The 18,954-nt window shown below is 39.8% G+C and overlaps 1 protein-coding gene across 12 annotated transcripts in view; it reads right to left on the reverse strand.

Annotated features, from left to right (window-relative positions):
* Positions 1 to 18,954, reverse strand: part of CACNA1C (calcium voltage-gated channel subunit alpha1 C) — a 997,067-nt gene that overhangs the window by 753,016 nt on the left and 225,097 nt on the right. For 9 of the 12 annotated variants that reach the window (XM_056800743.1, XM_056800741.1, XM_056800739.1 and 6 more), the window contains exon 1: positions 4,410 to 4,586. In XM_056800743.1, coding sequence (XP_056656721.1) covers positions 4,410 to 4,571 — 162 coding nt within the window. In that variant the 5' untranslated portion in view covers positions 4,572 to 4,586. Of the gene's footprint in view, positions 1 to 4,409; positions 4,587 to 8,084; positions 8,409 to 18,954 lie in introns of those variants that run through there. The other 3 variants (XM_056800748.1, XM_056800749.1, XM_056800750.1) reach the window with 1 other exon arrangement.

Below are 18,954 nucleotides of genomic sequence, written 5' to 3' on the forward strand. Positions count from 1 at the left end.
TATGTTGGTGATGGAAAACTATTGTGCTAAAAGGAATAATAAAGTGGAGGAATTCCATGGGAACTAAAATGACCTCCAGAAATTGATGGAGAGTGAAAAAAGCAGAACCAGGAGAATGTTGTACATGTATACTGATACACCGTGGTATAATGGAATGTAATGGACTTCTCCATCAGTGGCAATGCAGTGTTCTTGAACACCTCAGAGGGATTTACGAGAAAGAACACTATCCACATTCAGAGGAAAAACTATGGGAATAGAAACACTGAAGAAAAACAACTGCTTGATCACATGGATTGAGGGGATATGGTTGGTGATGTAGACTCTAAATGAACATCCTAGTGCAAATATCAACAACATGGAAATGGGTTCGGATCAAGGACACTTGTAATACCCAATGAAATTGCATGTCAGCTATGGGAAGGGTGTGGGTAGGGGAGGGAGGGAAATAATGCCATTCTTGTAACCAAGGAATAATTTTCTAAATTGACTAAATAAATTAATTAAGAAAAAAAAAAAACCTCCTGCAGCAAAAGTTACAGGAGTAAGCTGCTTGAGAAAACAATGGAAGAGAAAGAAAATTTTTGTGAGAGTGGGTGTGAACTGACAAAAACGTTCATAAGAGGAAGCTCATGTACAGATGTGAATTTGTGGGAATGGATGTAAATTTGCAAGTTCATGTGAAAAAAATTTTTCTGACTCTAAGTGTGTATGTGTGTTTGATTTACTAAATGAAACATTATTCTTGAACCCAACTGAGTGGGTGAGGTCTGCATAGAGCTGAGAAATGTCTCATCCTTGTTTCTGTACTAAAAAGATACTGTTGGTAGATACATGTAGATTGTGGGGAGAAGCAAAAGATTCATTGTAGTAGGTGTTATACAGAGCTATGAGTCGTTTAGGTGGGCCAGCCTTCCGCTCGTTTTCTTCTGTTTCCCAGAATAAAGTTCTAAGGAATAAAATCTCTACTACTTCTGCACACATAATATACATATGTACAAGACAGTGTAATTCCAATACTTTTTAAGAGACATTCTGGGGACAGCTAGATAGGGCAGTGGATAGAGAGCTAAGTCTAGAGACATGGGGTCCTAGGGGCAAATGAGCCTCAGATACATCCTAACTGTGTGAACTTGGGCACATCACTTAGCCCTTATTGCCTAGCCCTTATTGCTCTTTTGCCTTGGAACCCATACACAATATTGATTCTAAGGCAGAAGGCGGGGGTTTAAAAAAGTAGAAAAGAAAGATACTCTGGCATTAGGGGAAGAAGGCCATAGCATGTTTTAAGCAAGACTTCAAATATGTGTCATCTATACATACTTCCTAATCAACCAACAAAGATTTATTAAGCATCTATTATGTGCCAAACAGTGCACAGGGCTGAAAATTCAAAGAGAAAAATACCAAATATACAAAAAAGAGACACCACAAACACACTCCAATTTTCTCCCAAAAGAAATACACTTCCATAAAGTACCACACCAGTCCTTGATTAATTCTTAAGCTCCAGTGATTGTTTCAAGCCCCTCTAGAAGGACTGAGAAGGATTTGGGAAGCCCTGGGCCTCTATCTTCTAAGGAAACATACCAACTCTGCATTGGAAGGGGACTCATGATTGGGTATTCTCTCTCCCACATCCTCTGAAACCTACTGGCAACTTCCCTTCACAAATATTCAAGAATCTACTTTCTGCTTAAAGGCTCTAAAATCAGGGTATTTTTTAAGCCCCGTTGACAGCTAAGTCAACCTGTAAGTACAAGTGTACACTTAATTAATATAGAATATTAATATATATAATACATATATTAGTCTATCCTGTAGTCCTCCTTTAGATGAATGTTAAGAAACCAGTCTTTTCCCTCTAAGACTCCCAGGGGAACAAACATGGTGCCACAGCCATGGTGAGCTCTCAGCTCCCATAGACAAAAACTGGCTGAGGTTGTTGAAGCTGAGCCCTGTTTCCATCTCTCCCAGAAAGCATCTCCACAGATGTCCAGTTCAAAGCCTTAGTGAGGTAACAATACCATCTAAGTTTTAGCAAAAAGGTCTTATTAAAAGAGCAATACAATCGAAGAAGGCAAAAGGACTCAGGATGGCAAATGGTGCAGTGAGGAAGAAAGCTCTGTACACAAACCGTCTGAATGATGCAACAGAAAGGAACCCTTAGAGCTCGAGGAAATCATAGCAGTTATTGGAAAAATAGCTGTTGTTTTCTTCCTAGAATACTATTTAAAGTAGGGGAGTCATGTGTCACATCACAGGTAATGACTGGTTTAAAGAAGGTGAGCTTTGGTGGGGTAATCCAGGGCTATAGAAGTTGCTATAGCAACCAGTCTTTTCCCCCAAATCGGCTGCCTTTTTTCCCCAACTCTCACCTTCAAACCTCCTAATATATACAGGTATATTATTGACAGTAAATGGGAAACTGAACCCCTGTTCAGTCTTTCCAGTTCATGTCCCCTTCTGTTATTTCATCCTAGTTTTTAAAAGGAACTACCAAGCCCAAGCCTACAAAGGCCCTTTGCTGAGTGACCTACTATAGAAATTTAGTTTTTATCCCTGCTTAAAAGTAGTTGATATAATTCACCCCAAAGCAGGGGTCAGTCATTCCAGGCCCTATCATTATTCATACTTGGTATCTCTACAGGAATCTAAGAAAACTGTAGAAAAATCTCTCTCCCTTTCTTACACCCATCTTTGAGTTTTCCTTGTTTTTTCCCCTCACTCCCTAGGAGACACTGTCAGTCCTCCTCTGATCACTGCCTAACCTCCCTTCCCACCCTCTTGAAGGGCAATTAGCTGAAGGTTCCCATGGGCCTACCTAAGACGAAGCCCCAGTCCTCCCTACTTCAAAACAACAGCCTTTACTCAAACTGAATTTTCCAGGATGAAGGGGATAAAAAAAAATCAGTTTCATTTGTAACTAAAGAACCTAAAAAAAGAAGTTAGAGATGACATGACAGAAATTGCAGGGATCTGATGTGAATTTTTCCCCCTCAATGGAGAAAAAGAAAGATAACAAATAAGAGATAAACCAAAAAGAGATAACCAATAAACGTTTCTACAATGCTTTTTTCAGATACCATTTTGAGATAATTCTTGTTTGTATTTATTTTGACACGGAAAAGATGTCTTCCCTGTTGAGAAACTATGAGGTCATACTTCAGGAAGATAACGTGAACTGGAGCTAATGCAATTCATTTGTATTCTGGCTTTGTCATCACTCCATATTCAAGCATTCACAAAGTCCAGCCTTGGCATCTCTTCCTGAGACATTCATCCCCACCCCAAAGCCCAAGAGTCAAAAGTAGCAATCCCAGCAAGCACTTTGTCCCATGTGGATCAGTAGCTAATTGCCAAAGTGGAGAAATGGCTTAAATAGGCATCACATTTGTTCAGTTCAGTGACAACAGGAAATGTCATAGATTTTTTTTTGGTGGGGGGGAGAAAGGAGCAATAAATGGCTACAATAGTGATAGCATCTGTACTTGGCAACTGTGTGAAGGACCATTCCGAAGCTTTCCTGCTTCTCGTTTTTCAACAATTCCATCAGAATGTCCTAGCTCACTGATTAGAGTAAGGTGCTGAGAACATCAGGGAAAGGAGATAGTTTTGCTGACAAAACCCTTTTCCCACCACATCATTCTGAAAACAACAGTTATCTCCATCCCGAGGTTTAGGGGGTTGGGCAAGGCAGATGATTCTGGTTCTTTCTGGGCCTATGGAAGAGCCGCTGCACTTTTTCAGAACCCACTCTAAAGCTCTGCTCCATACCATACCCAGAAGGAGGAGAGTCCTTTGTTATGACTTCACAGCAAGCCAAAAGTAAACACACTCTCTCATTTTTCCACGGAGAGCTCTAACCCCAAATTGTGAGCTTTGGCTTCCTCAACAACTCAAGGGAAGGCTGCCTTTCCCAAGAAAAGGAATTCTTGCTAACCCAGTGTTAATGAGCCAATCAAACATCCATGAGCAAACTTCCAAAGAGCCTTCGTGGCAATCACTCATTAAGTAATGATGCCTCGGATCACCTGAGAGACCCAAACCCCTTTGAACAATGAATGACACAAATAAAGCCCAAAGAAAAGATTCCTCCTGCAAACACCTGCACTTTTAACTTACAAAGCACATTTCAGGACACTCACAGAAATCTGCTGCTCAAAACACATCATACTCAGAGTTCACTAACATCTAATTGGAATATTCTTTCCTAAAATGAGCTGTGATCAGACAGGTGCAAATTTGAATAAAGAGCAAAACAGAACTGGGGAGCTGAGCTCCACAGAGCTTTTCTGTACATGCCAAAGATACATCTTATTTCTCCCGTGCTTGCAACAATCTCTCCAAAGGATTGGAGACCACCTCCAGGCGCTGGGTAAGAAAAGCAAAATATAGTAGAGACTTACCAGGTTGGAATTGGTGGCATTGGAATCATCTTCTGGAAAGGGAATATAGATCGCTAAGGCCACACAATTGGCAAAAATTGTCAGTAAAATAATGATTTCAAATGGTCTGAGGAAGGGAGTTAAGGAAATTACTTCCAAAGAGAGTATGCACAACACAAACATACACTTTTTTAAAATTAAAGATTCATAAGAATTTTGTTTAAAGAATACATTCCAGGCCCCTTGTATTCTGAAAAGAAACATATGCCTTTTTAAGTGCTTCTAGTGGGTCCCCGCCAAAATTCTTCCTAATATGTCAAAAGCAATGAAGGCCAGTCGCGTGCCAGAGTAAACAGAAATTTCTAAAAAGTTTTTTTTTCCACTTTTCTGAACATGGGGTTGGGGCTGCCTTTTAAAAGCAGCAGCAGTTTCAAGCATCTCTCCCATTGCTCACAGATCACCTTTTGCCCTTAACAGGGTTACACCTGTTCCTCAGTGACCTGATAAAATAGGCTTGAAGTTAGAACAGTTTGTTGAAGAGTGGGGAGAAGGAAGGATTGGTTTTCTCAAATGACAGAATGTTAAAACGAAGGGGTCTTAGAGACCATCAAGTCTAACCTCGTTCATCATGGTACAGTGGAAAGAACCCTGAATACAGAGGCAAAGATGCACCTGGGTTCAAATCCTGCCTCTGATCCTTCACACTTACTTAGCTATGTGACCTTGGGAAAATCACTTCACTTTTCTCAGCTTCAATTTCATCCCAGTGAAATGGGGGTGACAACATTTGTAGTACCTCCCTCATGGTCTTACTGTGAAGATCAATTAAGATAAGCCATGGGCTTTACACATAAACCCTACCACACTATATAGATGTCAGCTATAGTTAAAGCAAATAGGGTAAAGAAATATTAAGTGGCTTACCCCAGGTCACATATATGGAACTGCCAAGATTAGAGTTCACATCCTCCCAATTCCGACCTATTCTAGTGTTGTTTTCACCACTGTGCTGTCCATCCCATTTGTTAAGCAAGGGCACATGGAACTTCTCCGTGGCAGTGGATTTCTTTTCTTATAATGCATTTTGTTCAACATGATGAAGATAATAAAATTCTGCCCAGCTGCAGGTTGGTTTAAATGATGCCTCTTGATCCTGTGTTTCTCATCAATGTAATGGTCCATAGAATCTACTTAGGATCTAATGGTTCATTTAGCTCTGGGAGAACTTTAGAGAGCAGATCAAACCAATTCAATCCAATTTTTCCTAAGGGATGTAGAGAAGTAGTCTGAATTACCCAAGGTCACAGTAGGGAGAAGAGCCATCCTAGCTCTCTTGGATAATGTGCCCCACCATTTATCTGATGTTACCTGTCTCTCTACAAAAGTGTGTGGTAGTTAGATCATCACACTAACCATTATCAGTCCAATCTCCAACCAAACCCAACCATCCTCTGCAATCAGGACTGGTATCAAACAGGATATCATGTCAATAAGGCTAATCAAGACAGATAGGTTGAAAGACATAGGTTAGTTATGTACTGTCTCAGGGTTACCTCCACCCATGGAGTCAAGGATTATTTTTAACCTACTTTCTCTACTAATGGCAGCTTTTGAGTCCTCTCTTCTTTGCCAGAAGCAAAAGGGCCACCTACCTGTTTTCTTACCTATCCATCTACCTTGCCTAGCTCCTGGGAACTTTCACCAAAAGAGCTCATCTGTTCGTACCAGTCAAATAAGTCGTTGTGGACTCATAGATCTCTTTGCTTTGCTCTTTACCCCTCTCAATCTTGACAGGGGCTATTACTGAGTATACTGAGGATCTGTGCTACTGGGAAGCTTAATAGATTGACCTTTGTTCACAATTAGGAGATGAGATTCATAGGGGGTCACTGGTATGGGCAAAATATCTTGGCTAAGACCCTACCTTAAGACTTTGGCTACTTTGGTAGCATTCAGGAAAAATTTGTCATAGACTGACTGCTATCCATTCTCGACCCTTGAATGTAACTCAATTCTCCATCCAATTAATTTCTTTCTTTCTGGCCTGGCTCTTACTGCTCTCTTGCCTTAGAACCAATACATGGTATTGACTCTAAGTTGGAACAAAAAGGGTTTTTTAAGAGCTATATAAATGCTAGCTATTATTATTACTGAGAAAAGCATTTGAAGGAGATGAATCCTTCAATTCATCCTCGTATGGTATAATAATGGCGTATAATGCCAAAGAGCCCACCACCACCACCAAACTGCTTTTGGGTGCCTATACCTTTGTTTTCTATTAAGAAGCACAACAGGGATCTATGAATACCAATACCAGAGCCCTGGGACCCTGAACTGATGGGTAACAGTGGCCAATTTCTCCTTTTTCTAGGTTGATATTCTCTTTAATACCAGAGAGAGGAGGCAGCTAGGTGGCTCAGGGGAAGCTGGGTGGCTATGTGGATTGAAAGCCAGGCCTGGAAATGGGAGATCTTGGGTTCAAATTTGGCTTCAGACACTTCCCAGATGTTGACCTTGGGCAAGTCACTTAACCCCCATTGCCTAGCTCTTACTGCTCTTCTGCCTTGGAACTATACACAGTATTGATTACAAGATGGGAGGTAAGGGGTTTAAAAAAAATACCAGAAAGCCTGGGTTGTGAAATTTCCTCCCAGATCTATTAGGAATAAAGGAAGAAAAGGGAAAGACTAGGAGGGAAGCAGAGAAAGATCCAGTCAAACAAAAGATATGCAAACAGCTCAGAAAATGTGTGAGGCCAGATCAAGTCTTTAGGCTTGGCTCTCAATCACTGGGCCACCTAGCTGCTCCCAAGATGAATTAGTTCTACTACCTGGTACACTGAAAGGGAAGAACAGACTTGAAGTCAAAATTGTGGGCTTGGGCAATGACTTAAGGGCTGCCTATTTGTGCCATCTTGCTCAAGTCACTTTTCTCAGCCCATTTTTTCACCTATAATATGGAAATATTATCTCTGCATACTATTCTTCAAAAGGTTCATTGGATTGAGCCTGCGAGGGGGACCTCAGAGTCATTGAAACCAATCTTCTTACTTTATAGATGAGGAAACTGAGGCCCAGAAAGGTTTTGATCAAGATAACATATGTAGCAAAGATGTTACCTTATATCATTTAGGCCAGTACTCTTTTTTTTCTATACTGTGCTATACTGAATAGGAAGAAAATATTGTGCAATCTATAAAATGTTATAAAGTTGTCCTAAAATATATTATTATTATTATTCCTATTTCTGGAAGTTAGACATTGCCTACAGATCCTGCTTAGGTTTGGGGGTTTCTAAGGACTATCATAAGTAATGGATCATAGGATAATTAAGAGCGTGGAAGGGATCTCAGACACTATCTGATACAATCCCTCTTCTCCACTACAGATTAGGCAATTGAAGCCCCAGGAAATTAAGTGATTTGCCCAAGCTCATAGAGATGGTAGACACTGGTGGCCGAATCAGTAACCTCTGACATCCCTTTTTCTCCCTTATTCTCAATAGATCTAGGAGGTAGTTTCATGCCCCGGTCTCTCTGCTATTATAGAGAACATCAGCCTAGGAAAAGGAGCTGTTGGCCACTGTCACCCCTCAGTTCAGGGTCCTTCCTGAGGCTCTGGAAAGGGCTCCTTGCCCCACTGCTTCCTCCAAGGAAGGAGAGCACAAGCACATGTTCCAGACCACTCCAAAAAGGATATTTCCATTCAACAATGCTTATACACGCTCTTCGGATGGGGTTTTTCAGGGTCAGGCACAGCAATGCACGGGGTGGGCGAGTGGCTGTTGTGCTTCCTTGTTTCTTCTGCTTTCCATACTGCTGCCGTTTCCGCTGAGTAGAACTGGCAGTGGAGATGGTAGCATTGCCAGCGCTGCCCATCAGCTTGGCTTGCCGGGCAGCATCAATGGCCGCCTGCCATGATAGGGCCGCTCCCGGGGTGGGGATGTGCTCAGGAGCAAGCCCTGCCGCGGCATTGGCATTCATGTTGGCATGAGCTGGGCGAGGGCTCCCATAGTTGGAACCTGAAAAAGGAAATTAGAGAGGATAAGAAGGTGCCTAAAGAAGAAAAAGAGGAGCACACAAAAGTTTCTGGGCTATCAGATCTCAAGATTTCTTTCAATCCCCGCCTGATTTTGGAGGAAGGGAAGAACTGTGCTGAGGATTAAGAAAGTTGGGAGCTACTAACTTCCTGGGTGATTTTAGGAAAAAACCCTTCGTTTCTCTGCCTAGTTTCTCCATAGTGGAAGGAGAGGCTTAGACTACTAGGCTTTGGGTCTTTCCATCAATACAGCTAGGTTCTAATTAGGGCAATTAATGAAGCCCCTGAAGCCGTCACATTATTTGAACTTGCATTGCATAGTTCCATTGGTCTGGAACCAATGACCACATTTTATATAATTTTAAATTCAAATAGTGTGAATTCAAATACATGTCACAACCTCAGGAGATGGATTATTCACACTACTCAGAACCTAGATAAATATTGAGGACCTGGGATAAGGGAGGGAGGAAAGCAGGCAGTCAGTCAGTCAACATTCATTCTATTACACTATAAGCTTTGAGGATATGGAGAGGGATAAAGAAAGTTCTCAAGGAGCTTACAGTTTAATGGGGGGACAACATGCCAATAACTATGTACAGACAAGCTATGTAAAGGAGAAGTAAGAAACAATCAGACAAAGAAAGGCACTTCCAATCAAAGGTGGTGATTTAACTGGGATTTAAAGGAAGCCAGAGAAGGCAGGAGATGGAGGTAAAGAGGAAGAGCATTCCAGGCATAGGGAATAACCAACAAAAACATGCAAAGTTGGGATAGGAAGGGTATTGTTTTTGTTTTTGTTTTTGTTTCGGAATCGTAAAAAAAAAAATCAGTGTCACTGGATCACAGAGTACTGTACTTGAAGGAGAATAAAGTATAATAAAAAGACTAGAAAGTAAAGGAGAGGGACAGCTAGATGACTCAGTAAATAGACTGCCAAGCCTGGAGATGGGAGGTCCTGGGTTCAAATCTGGCCTCAGACACTTTTTTAGCAGTGTGACCCTAGGCAAATCACTTCATCCCCATCGCCTAGCCCTTGGTCTTGAAACCAACACACAGTATTGATTCTAAGATAGAAGGCAAAGGTTTAAAAAAAAAAAAACAGAAGAAAATATCAAGGAGTATCAAAGGCTGCAGAGAAGTCAAAAAGGATGAAGGTCATTAGCTTTGGTCACTAAAAGACTGTCAGCAACTTTAGAGAGACCAGTTTCAGGTGAACAATAAGGTCAGAAGGCAAACTGCAGAAAGTTAAAATGTTTAAGAGAAAAGGAAGTAAAAGACTCCTCTTATAGGTGGCCTTCTCAAAGAGTGTTGCCACCGATGGGACAAATAGTGAGAAAGGTAAAGGTTTTTGAGGATGGAGGAGACATCGCCATGTTTGTAGGCAGTAAGGAAGGAACCAGTTGGTAGGGAAAGAAAGACTGAAGATTAATGAGAGTGTGGCGATGAGATAGGGGACAATTTGCTGGAGAAGACAGGTTATGCATATAGATAGGTTTGCCTTGGCAATGAAGGGCTGCTTTTTCCTGTGAAACTGCATGAATAACATGAGTATCTATGCAATATGGAGTCCATTTATCTGCAAATTAGAACAAGACCCCACTTCTTACCACTAAACTTGTAAGACATTCTTTGAGTTTCAAATTGAGAGACTTTAAGACCAGCCTACCCCTATTGTCCCCTACTACTTTTAATGTAAATCCCCAATTAACAATTAATTTATTGACAATATGGCACTTTATTATGTCCTTTTATCTCATCACAATATATGACTCTGTGTCCTCAAATACACCCTACCCTTTCCTGCCTCCAGACATTTACTTACATTGTGCCTGGAATGCCTTCTCTGTCGCTTTGCACTTGATGAATTCCTACCCATCTTTGCAAGTCTCTTGTAATGTTAGGTCTTTCAAGAATACATTCTCAAAGAAGCTAGGTGGTTCAGTGGATTGAGAGTCAGGTCTGGAGATGGGAGGTCCTGGGTTCAAATCTGACCTCAGACTCTCTTCCCAGTCATGTGGTTCTGGACAAGTCACTTGACCCCCATTGCCTAGCCCTTGCTGCTCTTCTGCCTTGGGGCCAATACACAGTATCAATTCTAAGTCAGAAGGTGAGGGTTACAAAAAGAAAGAATGTCTTCACTCAGCTCTTGAATAGTATTTTATTTTATACCTACCAGTTCTAAATGTATCTTCTCTAAAGGATCATATCCAAGCAATCCTTTGCCATCAGTAGGGACGGCATCCAAACAGTATTGGAGTATCCTTAGTATCTAATATTTCTTACTCTTTACTTATATTATCTTCATTTTATGATTTCACTTTGTAAGCATCTTTTTCAGCCAGTTGCTTATTTTATTGAGGTTAGTTTAGTTAAATATAATCTGTAAATCCCCTTAACTGAGTACATGTAAACTGCAACATGCTTAAAGACAACAAATAAGTGAGTATCACTGTCAAGCCCTCCATGCTGGATTTACCCCCCTTCCCTTAGGATATCATGTGATACATGGCTGCCTGACAGAGGAAGGTACCAAATATCAAACTGAATCTTAAACAGATATGAGCTGAATTTTGTCCTTTTTTTTTTTTTTGGTGAGATAAATAGACAACAGTCCAATACTCTGAACACAGGAGGCACTAGATGGATACCTTTTGAATTTGGATGAAGGAACTCTTAATAGTACCCAGCAATTTGCTAGTAGAGTCCAACTTAGAACTCACCACTCTTCAGATTCTGTACAATTGTTCAGTCTCCTTCCCTCTCTGAATAAATGAATTTGTAATGCTCCTTGGCAAGGCACAAATGAAAGATCATATATATATATATATATATATATATATATATATATATATATATATATATATATATATACAGAAGGGAGCACAGCATTATAGCAGGAGAACATTTTAGTTCCTGGCTATTAAATTAAGTACACCCTTCAGCTCCATTCTGCTGTGACCCCTCCTTATGCCCTCCTCTCTTTAATCTTTAACCCCTTATATTACATCTTAGGATCAATACTGTGTATTGATTTCTCTTAGCGGTTTGAGAGCCAGGCTTAAAAGTGGGAGATCCTGGGTTCAAATGTGAACCCAGACATTTCCCGGCTGTGTGACCCTGGGCAAGTCACTTAACCCCCATTACCTAGCCCTTACCTATCTTCTGTCTTGGAACCAATTCACAGTATTGATTCTAAGATGGAAAGTAAGAGTTAAAAAAAAAGATGACATAAACAATACTTTAAACTTATCACTTCATTTTTATCGATGGTTTAACCATTATAATTATACCACAAATCCCACAATGGTACAATTTGTTAATGGTACAATCTTTTGGCTCTCACTAAAAGTAAAGGTTAAAGTGATTTGCCAACAGTCACATAGCTAATAAGTATCTGAGTCTGGATTTGAACTCATCTTGATTCTAATTCCAGTATTCTATTAAAAAGCTCTATGTAGGGGGCAGCTGGGTGGTTCAGTGGTTTGAGAGTCAGGCCTAGAGATGGGAGGTCCTAGGTTCAAATCTGACCTCAAACACTTCCTATCTGTGACCCTGGGCTTATCCCACTTATCCCCCATTGCCTAGCCCTTACCCTCTGCCTTGGGACCAATACACAGTATTGACTCCAAGATACAAGGTGAGGGTTTTAAGAAAAAGAAAAAAAAAAGCTCTATATATAGCTATAGACATTGATGTAGATGAATCAAATCACTCAATAAGTATTTATTAAACACCTGCTTTGTGCTAGGCATTGAGCTAAGCACCAAGAACACAAAAATACATAAAAGATAGTCCCTGTCCTCAAGTAACTTGCAATCTAATGATAGGTAATATGCAGAAATATTAATATTCTATGTTTTGATTTAAAATCAGAATCATCATCATCTATATGCTAACATGCTATATTAAAAATTTAGTGAAAGCAATGTGATTGAATAAATTTCACTATTTTTTAAAATCTTAGTTTAAAACTTGGACTTTTCAGTAGAATTACTCATTGGCTATGGGGGGGAGGGGAAGGTGAGGGAAAGAACATGAAGCATGTAACCATAGAAAAATATTCTAAATTAACTAATTAAATAAAATTTTTCAATTAAAAATAAATAAAAGGATAGATCCTACCCCCCAAAAAAAATAAAAATAAATAAACAAACAAATAAATGAATGAATAAATAAAACTTGGGGTTTTTTGTTTTGTTTTGTTTTGTTTTAAACCCTTATCTTTTGTCTTAGTATCAGTTCTAAGAAAGAAGAAAGGGAAGGGCTAGTCAATCAGGGTTAAGTGCCTTGCCTGAGGTGACACAATTAGGAAGCCTCTGAGGTCACATTTGAACCCAGATCCTTTCAACTCCAGGCCTGGTATTCTATCCATTGTGATACTTGCCTGTTCCTGGTTTAATACTTTGTAATAAATTGATATGAACATCTGGTTCTAAATTCAGTTCATTTTGAAACAAAAAAACTTGATTTTAATGTCTGGCATAACGGAAAATGATAAATTAAAAAGATATGCAGATTCAAACAAAAGTATATTACCTGTCATGACTAAATTGTGGTTATTATTTTTCAGTCTCATTTACCAATTACACAAAGGTTTGTGCTGAAATTCCATATGGTAGGGAGTAGCTAGGTGGTTCAGTGGATTGAAAGCCAGGTCTAGAAATTGACTTCAAATGTGACCTCAGACCCTTCCTAGCTGTGTCACCCTAGACAAGTCCCTTAACTCCCTTACCATTCTTCTGCCTTGAAACCAACACTCTAAAGGCAAAAGGCATGGGTTTTTAATTTTAAAAAGTTTACTTCCATATTGTAAATTTCTATATTGCCTGATATCAATCAGGCATTCTTGTAAACTAAATGAAAAGTATTACATTTTCAGAGCTTTTTAACAGATGGTTTCAAAATTCATTGAAACTTTTGGGAAGATTTTTAAAGAGGTTGCCGATTCTCTTTCCAAGTATGTTAAGTCCGCAAACGTTTCTATGGGCAGAGGTGAGGGCACATCATTTTGGCAACAAAAGATCAATCCTTAGATCTCTTTCAAATCATAATGGTACCATGCTGGCATTAGCTACATACTTGGAGCAAGGTTCCCTATTAGAGAGAATGGATATAAATCCTTATTTCAAATAATCTTGGTAATTTTCATTTTCTGATAACTTCTTGCAATCTGAATAAAGCGTCATCATTTTTACCTTGTAATATGCCCAATGGAGAGTTTGTACTAGGAGCAGAATGACTGTGAACTCTGCCATTTCCTCATTCCTTTTTTGTGCTCCTGTTATTCGTATTATCTTTGATTTGTGGTTTAACTTTGCAGGAATCTTTTTAAGCTACTTGTTTATTCTGTGAGAGCCAGTTTAGTTGAAAACTAATAATATAATCTGTAAATCCACTTAACTGGGCACACATAAACCACTGTAAGATGTAATAATATTGTAATATTTTTAACACTGTAATATTCTTAAAACAAACAAACAAGGTTTCCGTGACACCTCCTCTGAGTTGTAGGATTCCTACTCTCCCCTTACACAATGTATGACTTTCTGATAGATGAGTGTGCCAGTGTCAATCCTAAGATTAAACAGTAATGTAAAGCTTCCTGTCTTTCTTTTATAGATTGAAAAAATATGTGAATAAAGTAACTTCTGTCTGCACCCAGAAAGACTATCGGTGTGTCCTGGAGGATGAACACACATCTCTATGGAGCTTTTGACTTAGAGTAGAAGCCTGGAGGAGGCAGAGCTCTGTAATTATTTTACTGCCAACTCAGCTTTAACCAATGATGATAACCTACTTACTTCCACTTTCCTTTGAGTTTGGAACAAGAAGATGCAAATGTTGAGTTCAACCACTGGGAAAAGGGTCACCTTGAGACCTCCTTTGTGCAAATGGCCATCATTCTGCCCCCCAGAATGAGACATTTTGCATCGGTCTATGGTAAGACTCCTCCAGCTTCACGTTCTCCCTCCCTCCAAAGGTACTGCAAGTGAAATGGTGTCATCTGAGATATATTTCAGGGAAGCAGGACTATCTGTTAAGAACCCAAGCAAGAATCCATGCTCAGGCCCCAGAAGACCCCAAGAAAAGAAGACACTAGGCAGAGCCCAGTCCACTGAAAGATTTGGAGACCCTTCTGAGTCCTCCCAGCTTTTTAATATTTGTGCTTTAAAAAAAAATTGACACTGAGGAAGGCTAATTAGGAACCAGTTGAGGACTTTTAAATCTAAGGAGGCTGGCTAGCCAGGTAGGGAAGAGCTACATATATGCAAAGCTGAGCTCCTCTGACTTAATGATGAGAGAAGTGTTTCTTATAAACTTCCTCTCCTCTCACCTGATGACCATGCCTCTGCCTCGAGTGCACAGGATTCTGAGTATGAAGAAAGCTAAGAGGCCAGTTAGTACAACATGAACTGAAATGGGAATTCCTTCCACAATGTGGTCATCTGGCCTTGACTTCAAGACCTCCAGTGAGAGCGAACCTACTACCAACTGGGGCAGCTCATTCTATTGCTGGACCGCTTTAATTGTCAGAAATTGATCCTTGCATTGACCCCAAATGTGCTTCTGTAAGTTCCATTCATGGCTCCTTGTCATGCTCTATGGTGTTAAAAGAAGGAAAAAATCTGATCACTCTTGTACAAGATAGATTTCCAAATACTTGAAGATAACTATTATGTCCTTCCTTCTCAAGTCTTCTCTCTTTTGGTTTAAATCTCTCCAAGTCCCTTCACCTGATCCTCCATCTCAAGCCTCCTCATCCCAGTCAATCCCTTTTGTCCCATTAAATATTTATTAAGCACCTGCTATATGCAGAGCACTATACTAATGATGGGATATTGCATAAAGTCTAGAAAATATTTGGTCCCTGTCTCTATGGAGCTTATAATCTAGTAGGTTTTTAGATGTCAGCACAGATTGTTATAATCTATGCCATTATAGAATTAATACATTTAAAGAAGATGTAAACAGGAAAACAAAGAGCTACTGAAGGTCCAAGAGAGTAGATCATCATTGTCCCGGCCACTCATTTAAAGGTGCTCACCTGTAGACAATTTTATTCAATGATGGAGGGTTAAGGTCAGTTGTGAAAGATCCCCTTGGTCAAAGATTGGATTGGTAGGAGACCTCAGCACTCAGATTCCCCTACTGCATATATAGTGTCTTAGCCTTGGTCTTGGTTGAATAGAGAGGCAGGCAGAGGTTCATAAAGTATGTCCTGGGGGACCTTGAGACCTAAAAAGGGTTTTAGAACTCTCAAGATCAAAACTATTTTCATAATAGTAATATTTCTATTTCTAAAATGGTAAATGTCAATGGATACTAGCCACATAGAAAAAGCTCTTTGGGTGTCCTCAATATTTTTTAAGGATGGAAAAGGTTCCTTTACAAAATATTGTCAGTACAACTGCTCAAGGATATAGAGCACTTGGAGGAAGGAAGACCTAGATTCCAAAGGTTGATATTAATTCTGTATGTGTGTGTGCATTGTGAATGATGGAAAGAGGAAGGTGGATGGAATGCAGAACTTTGATTTCATTGATGTAAAAAACTCCCTGGAGTTAGGGGAAGACCTCTTATCTGATTCCCTGCTTAGTAAGTTCAGTTTGTAGAGTTCTGGAGTTAGCATGTAGAAGATCTGAGCTCAAATCCAGGTGGAGACATTTCGATATGTCAACCTGCTTCCTAAAAAGTTCAACCCAGAACTGAATACAACAGGTAGTCTCACCTGAGCATAGTCCATTATCTTCAAACTCTATATAATATATATATATAATGGCACCAATGGTCAGAGGCTCCAATGTAACATTATTGACAGTTTGACAGTGGAATCAGAGCAAGAGCAGGGATAGTACATACAATGGGGGAGTGTTCAGGTAACAAATCTCTTACTGGGCTTCAGATTCTACCTGTGTCACCTCTAGCAACCTGCTGCCCTGGACAACCACCAGATTTTCATTTACAGTACTGCTGCTCGTGCCTCAAAAGTCTTTCTTTGATGCTGTGAGCTCTGTGGTCTCCCTAAGGGGAAGCATACTAAGAGCCATTTCCCCCATCTTACCCCATTCCCAAACCTTACAGACAGGAAAAAAATGTGATCTAAATGAACATCAAGGATGATCTTAAAGAGAATAAGAAGACAGGAGACATCCCAAAAAGATAAAATGCAGCCTTAAGAGAAGGATGTGTAAGAAGGGAGGGGGCACTGTTGCCAGGAAACCAGCTTCAGTCTTTTCTTGACTGTTCAAATAGTATTACCTCAGGTCTTTCTCAGCACATGGCCAGCCCCTTTTCTTCTTGTAGCTGCTGCCCATGTAGTTTCAGCTACCTGGTTCCCCCCACCCCAAGCCTGAGAGGATCTCCAATATGTCTCCCCACACCCCATCAAAATAATTGGCATTCCCCTGTCTTTCTGCCTCAGTTACTAGAACTGTGTCCAAGCTGCCCAGGATCAGTTTCATGAACTCTAACCCCTAAGATCAAAAGCACACAACATCCAACATTGAGAGGCACAAAAGGACCTAAAAGTCATTCTCATTGTCTCTTCCCTGGATCTAGGTTCTGAATATTAAAAAAAAAAAAAAGGTAAAACACCCCCACCCGAAAGTAGTCTCAACCTCTTTTCCATTTGTGACCTCTTACTATATAAACTCCTCTGGAGACTATACTTAGAGGAGTAGATTTGAAATAACAAATAATAGTAATGACAATAATTGTGTTTTTCATGCACCTGAGGCTCACCAGCTGCTTTATTAGCTAGCAAGCATGAACACCTCCATTTTACACATGGGAAAACAAAGACAGAAGCTGCATGACTCACCAAAGGTCATGGAGGGAGTGAGACAATAAAGAATTCTGCAGAGAACAGGGAACCCAGAGCAAAGTAGTAGAATATATTTCCTTCTCCACAGGACAGAGTATACAACACACACATGTCTACTACCCACTTCACAGAGCTGTAGTAAGGGAAAATGCCTCGAAAACATTAGAGCACTATATAAATGTGAACTCGTATTGTTTTTACACACACACACCCTCGACTAGGCTTTTAAGAACAGAAGGCTGGAAATATTGCATTTCTAGCACTGAGATCTTATGTTGGGCTTGGTATCTATGCAAAAAGCTGCTTTCATCCAATGATCTCACAAACCTTTACTAAGGATTCCTCGTTAACTCTCCTATTACCACCAGTATGTGTCTGTAACACTACCAACTCCATTTCCTCTATGTCTGATGGCCATCTTGAATATGCTTACTTTGAAAAGAACAAAGTATATTTTTAATTGCAAAATATGTATCCTTTTGTCAAAACAGAGTCCCAACTTTTGGTTGGGAAAAATATGGTTCTCATATCAATATAAAGCAGTCATGAGTCTGAGAAGGATTCAAACCTTTATTTCACATAAGAATTGTCAGTTCTAATTTCTTCCTTTAAAAGTGGCACAACATTTTTCTTTCTAAGCACCCTCTTCAGCGTGTAACCAAATATATCAGATACTACTTTTATTTCTAAACTCAAATTTCTTCTTCCTTCACATATTATCTATAGCTTCTTTTTTTTCCCACAACCTCTTCAGGACTACCAATCAAAATCCCATCAGCCCTTAACATAGTCCCTTAAGAATATTTTCTTTAAAACATGTAATGCCCAGTGGATTTACGCGTCGGCTATGGGGGTTGGGGGGGAAGAAAAGAAAATGATCTATGTCTTTAATGAATAATGCTTGGAAATGATCAAATAAAATATAATTTTAAAAAAACAGAATATTTTCTTTAAACCTTGACCTTCCTACTCTTTCCAGCCCTGTTCCCAAATCTTGATTCTTCAATAGCCTAATTCAATCCCAAGAAACATGGGAATCATTGAGTTTATAAACTGCTGGATTAGGGGTTGAAATGGGGACACATAAGAGATTCTCTACATAGGCTCATTAGACATTTATCTAAGGATACCCAAGATGAAAAACAGAATGTGATGTTTAGTCAAGGACCCCTCACAATGTCTTGGTCTCAGGTTCTTCACTGATGAAATGAAGGGATTGAAATGGAGAATCTCTGAAGCCTTTTGCAGTTCTATGATCCTTACTCATTCTAGCTATGCTCCTAATTCAATTTTAACCAACCAATATTTTTAAACCCTCACCTTCCATCTTAGAATCAATACTATGGATTGGTTCCAAGAAAGAAGAGTGGTAAGGACTAGGCAATGGGGGTTAAGTGACTTGCCCTGAGTCAGATATCTAGAAATTATCTGAGTTCTGTTTGAATATGTTTGATCTCAGAACCTCCCGTCTCTATGTCTGACTTTTAATCCACTGAGCTAGAACCCTTCCAAGAACCCCAAGAACGACATTATTCCACTGCCCCAAACCACTGACCCTGCTTTCTGCCAGACCCCTACACAGCCATTGTCAAAATGAATGACTCATATAGGAGGCTTCAGCTTCATCATCACCACCACCATCACCACATTAATCTCTGACCAACCAGCATCAATAAATAGCTAAGCCTCAGAACTCTGGCAG

This window comes from Monodelphis domestica, chromosome 5 (assembly GCF_027887165.1).
Source record: "Monodelphis domestica isolate mMonDom1 chromosome 5, mMonDom1.pri, whole genome shotgun sequence".
NCBI classification, from domain to species: Eukaryota; Metazoa; Chordata; class Mammalia; order Didelphimorphia; family Didelphidae; genus Monodelphis; species Monodelphis domestica.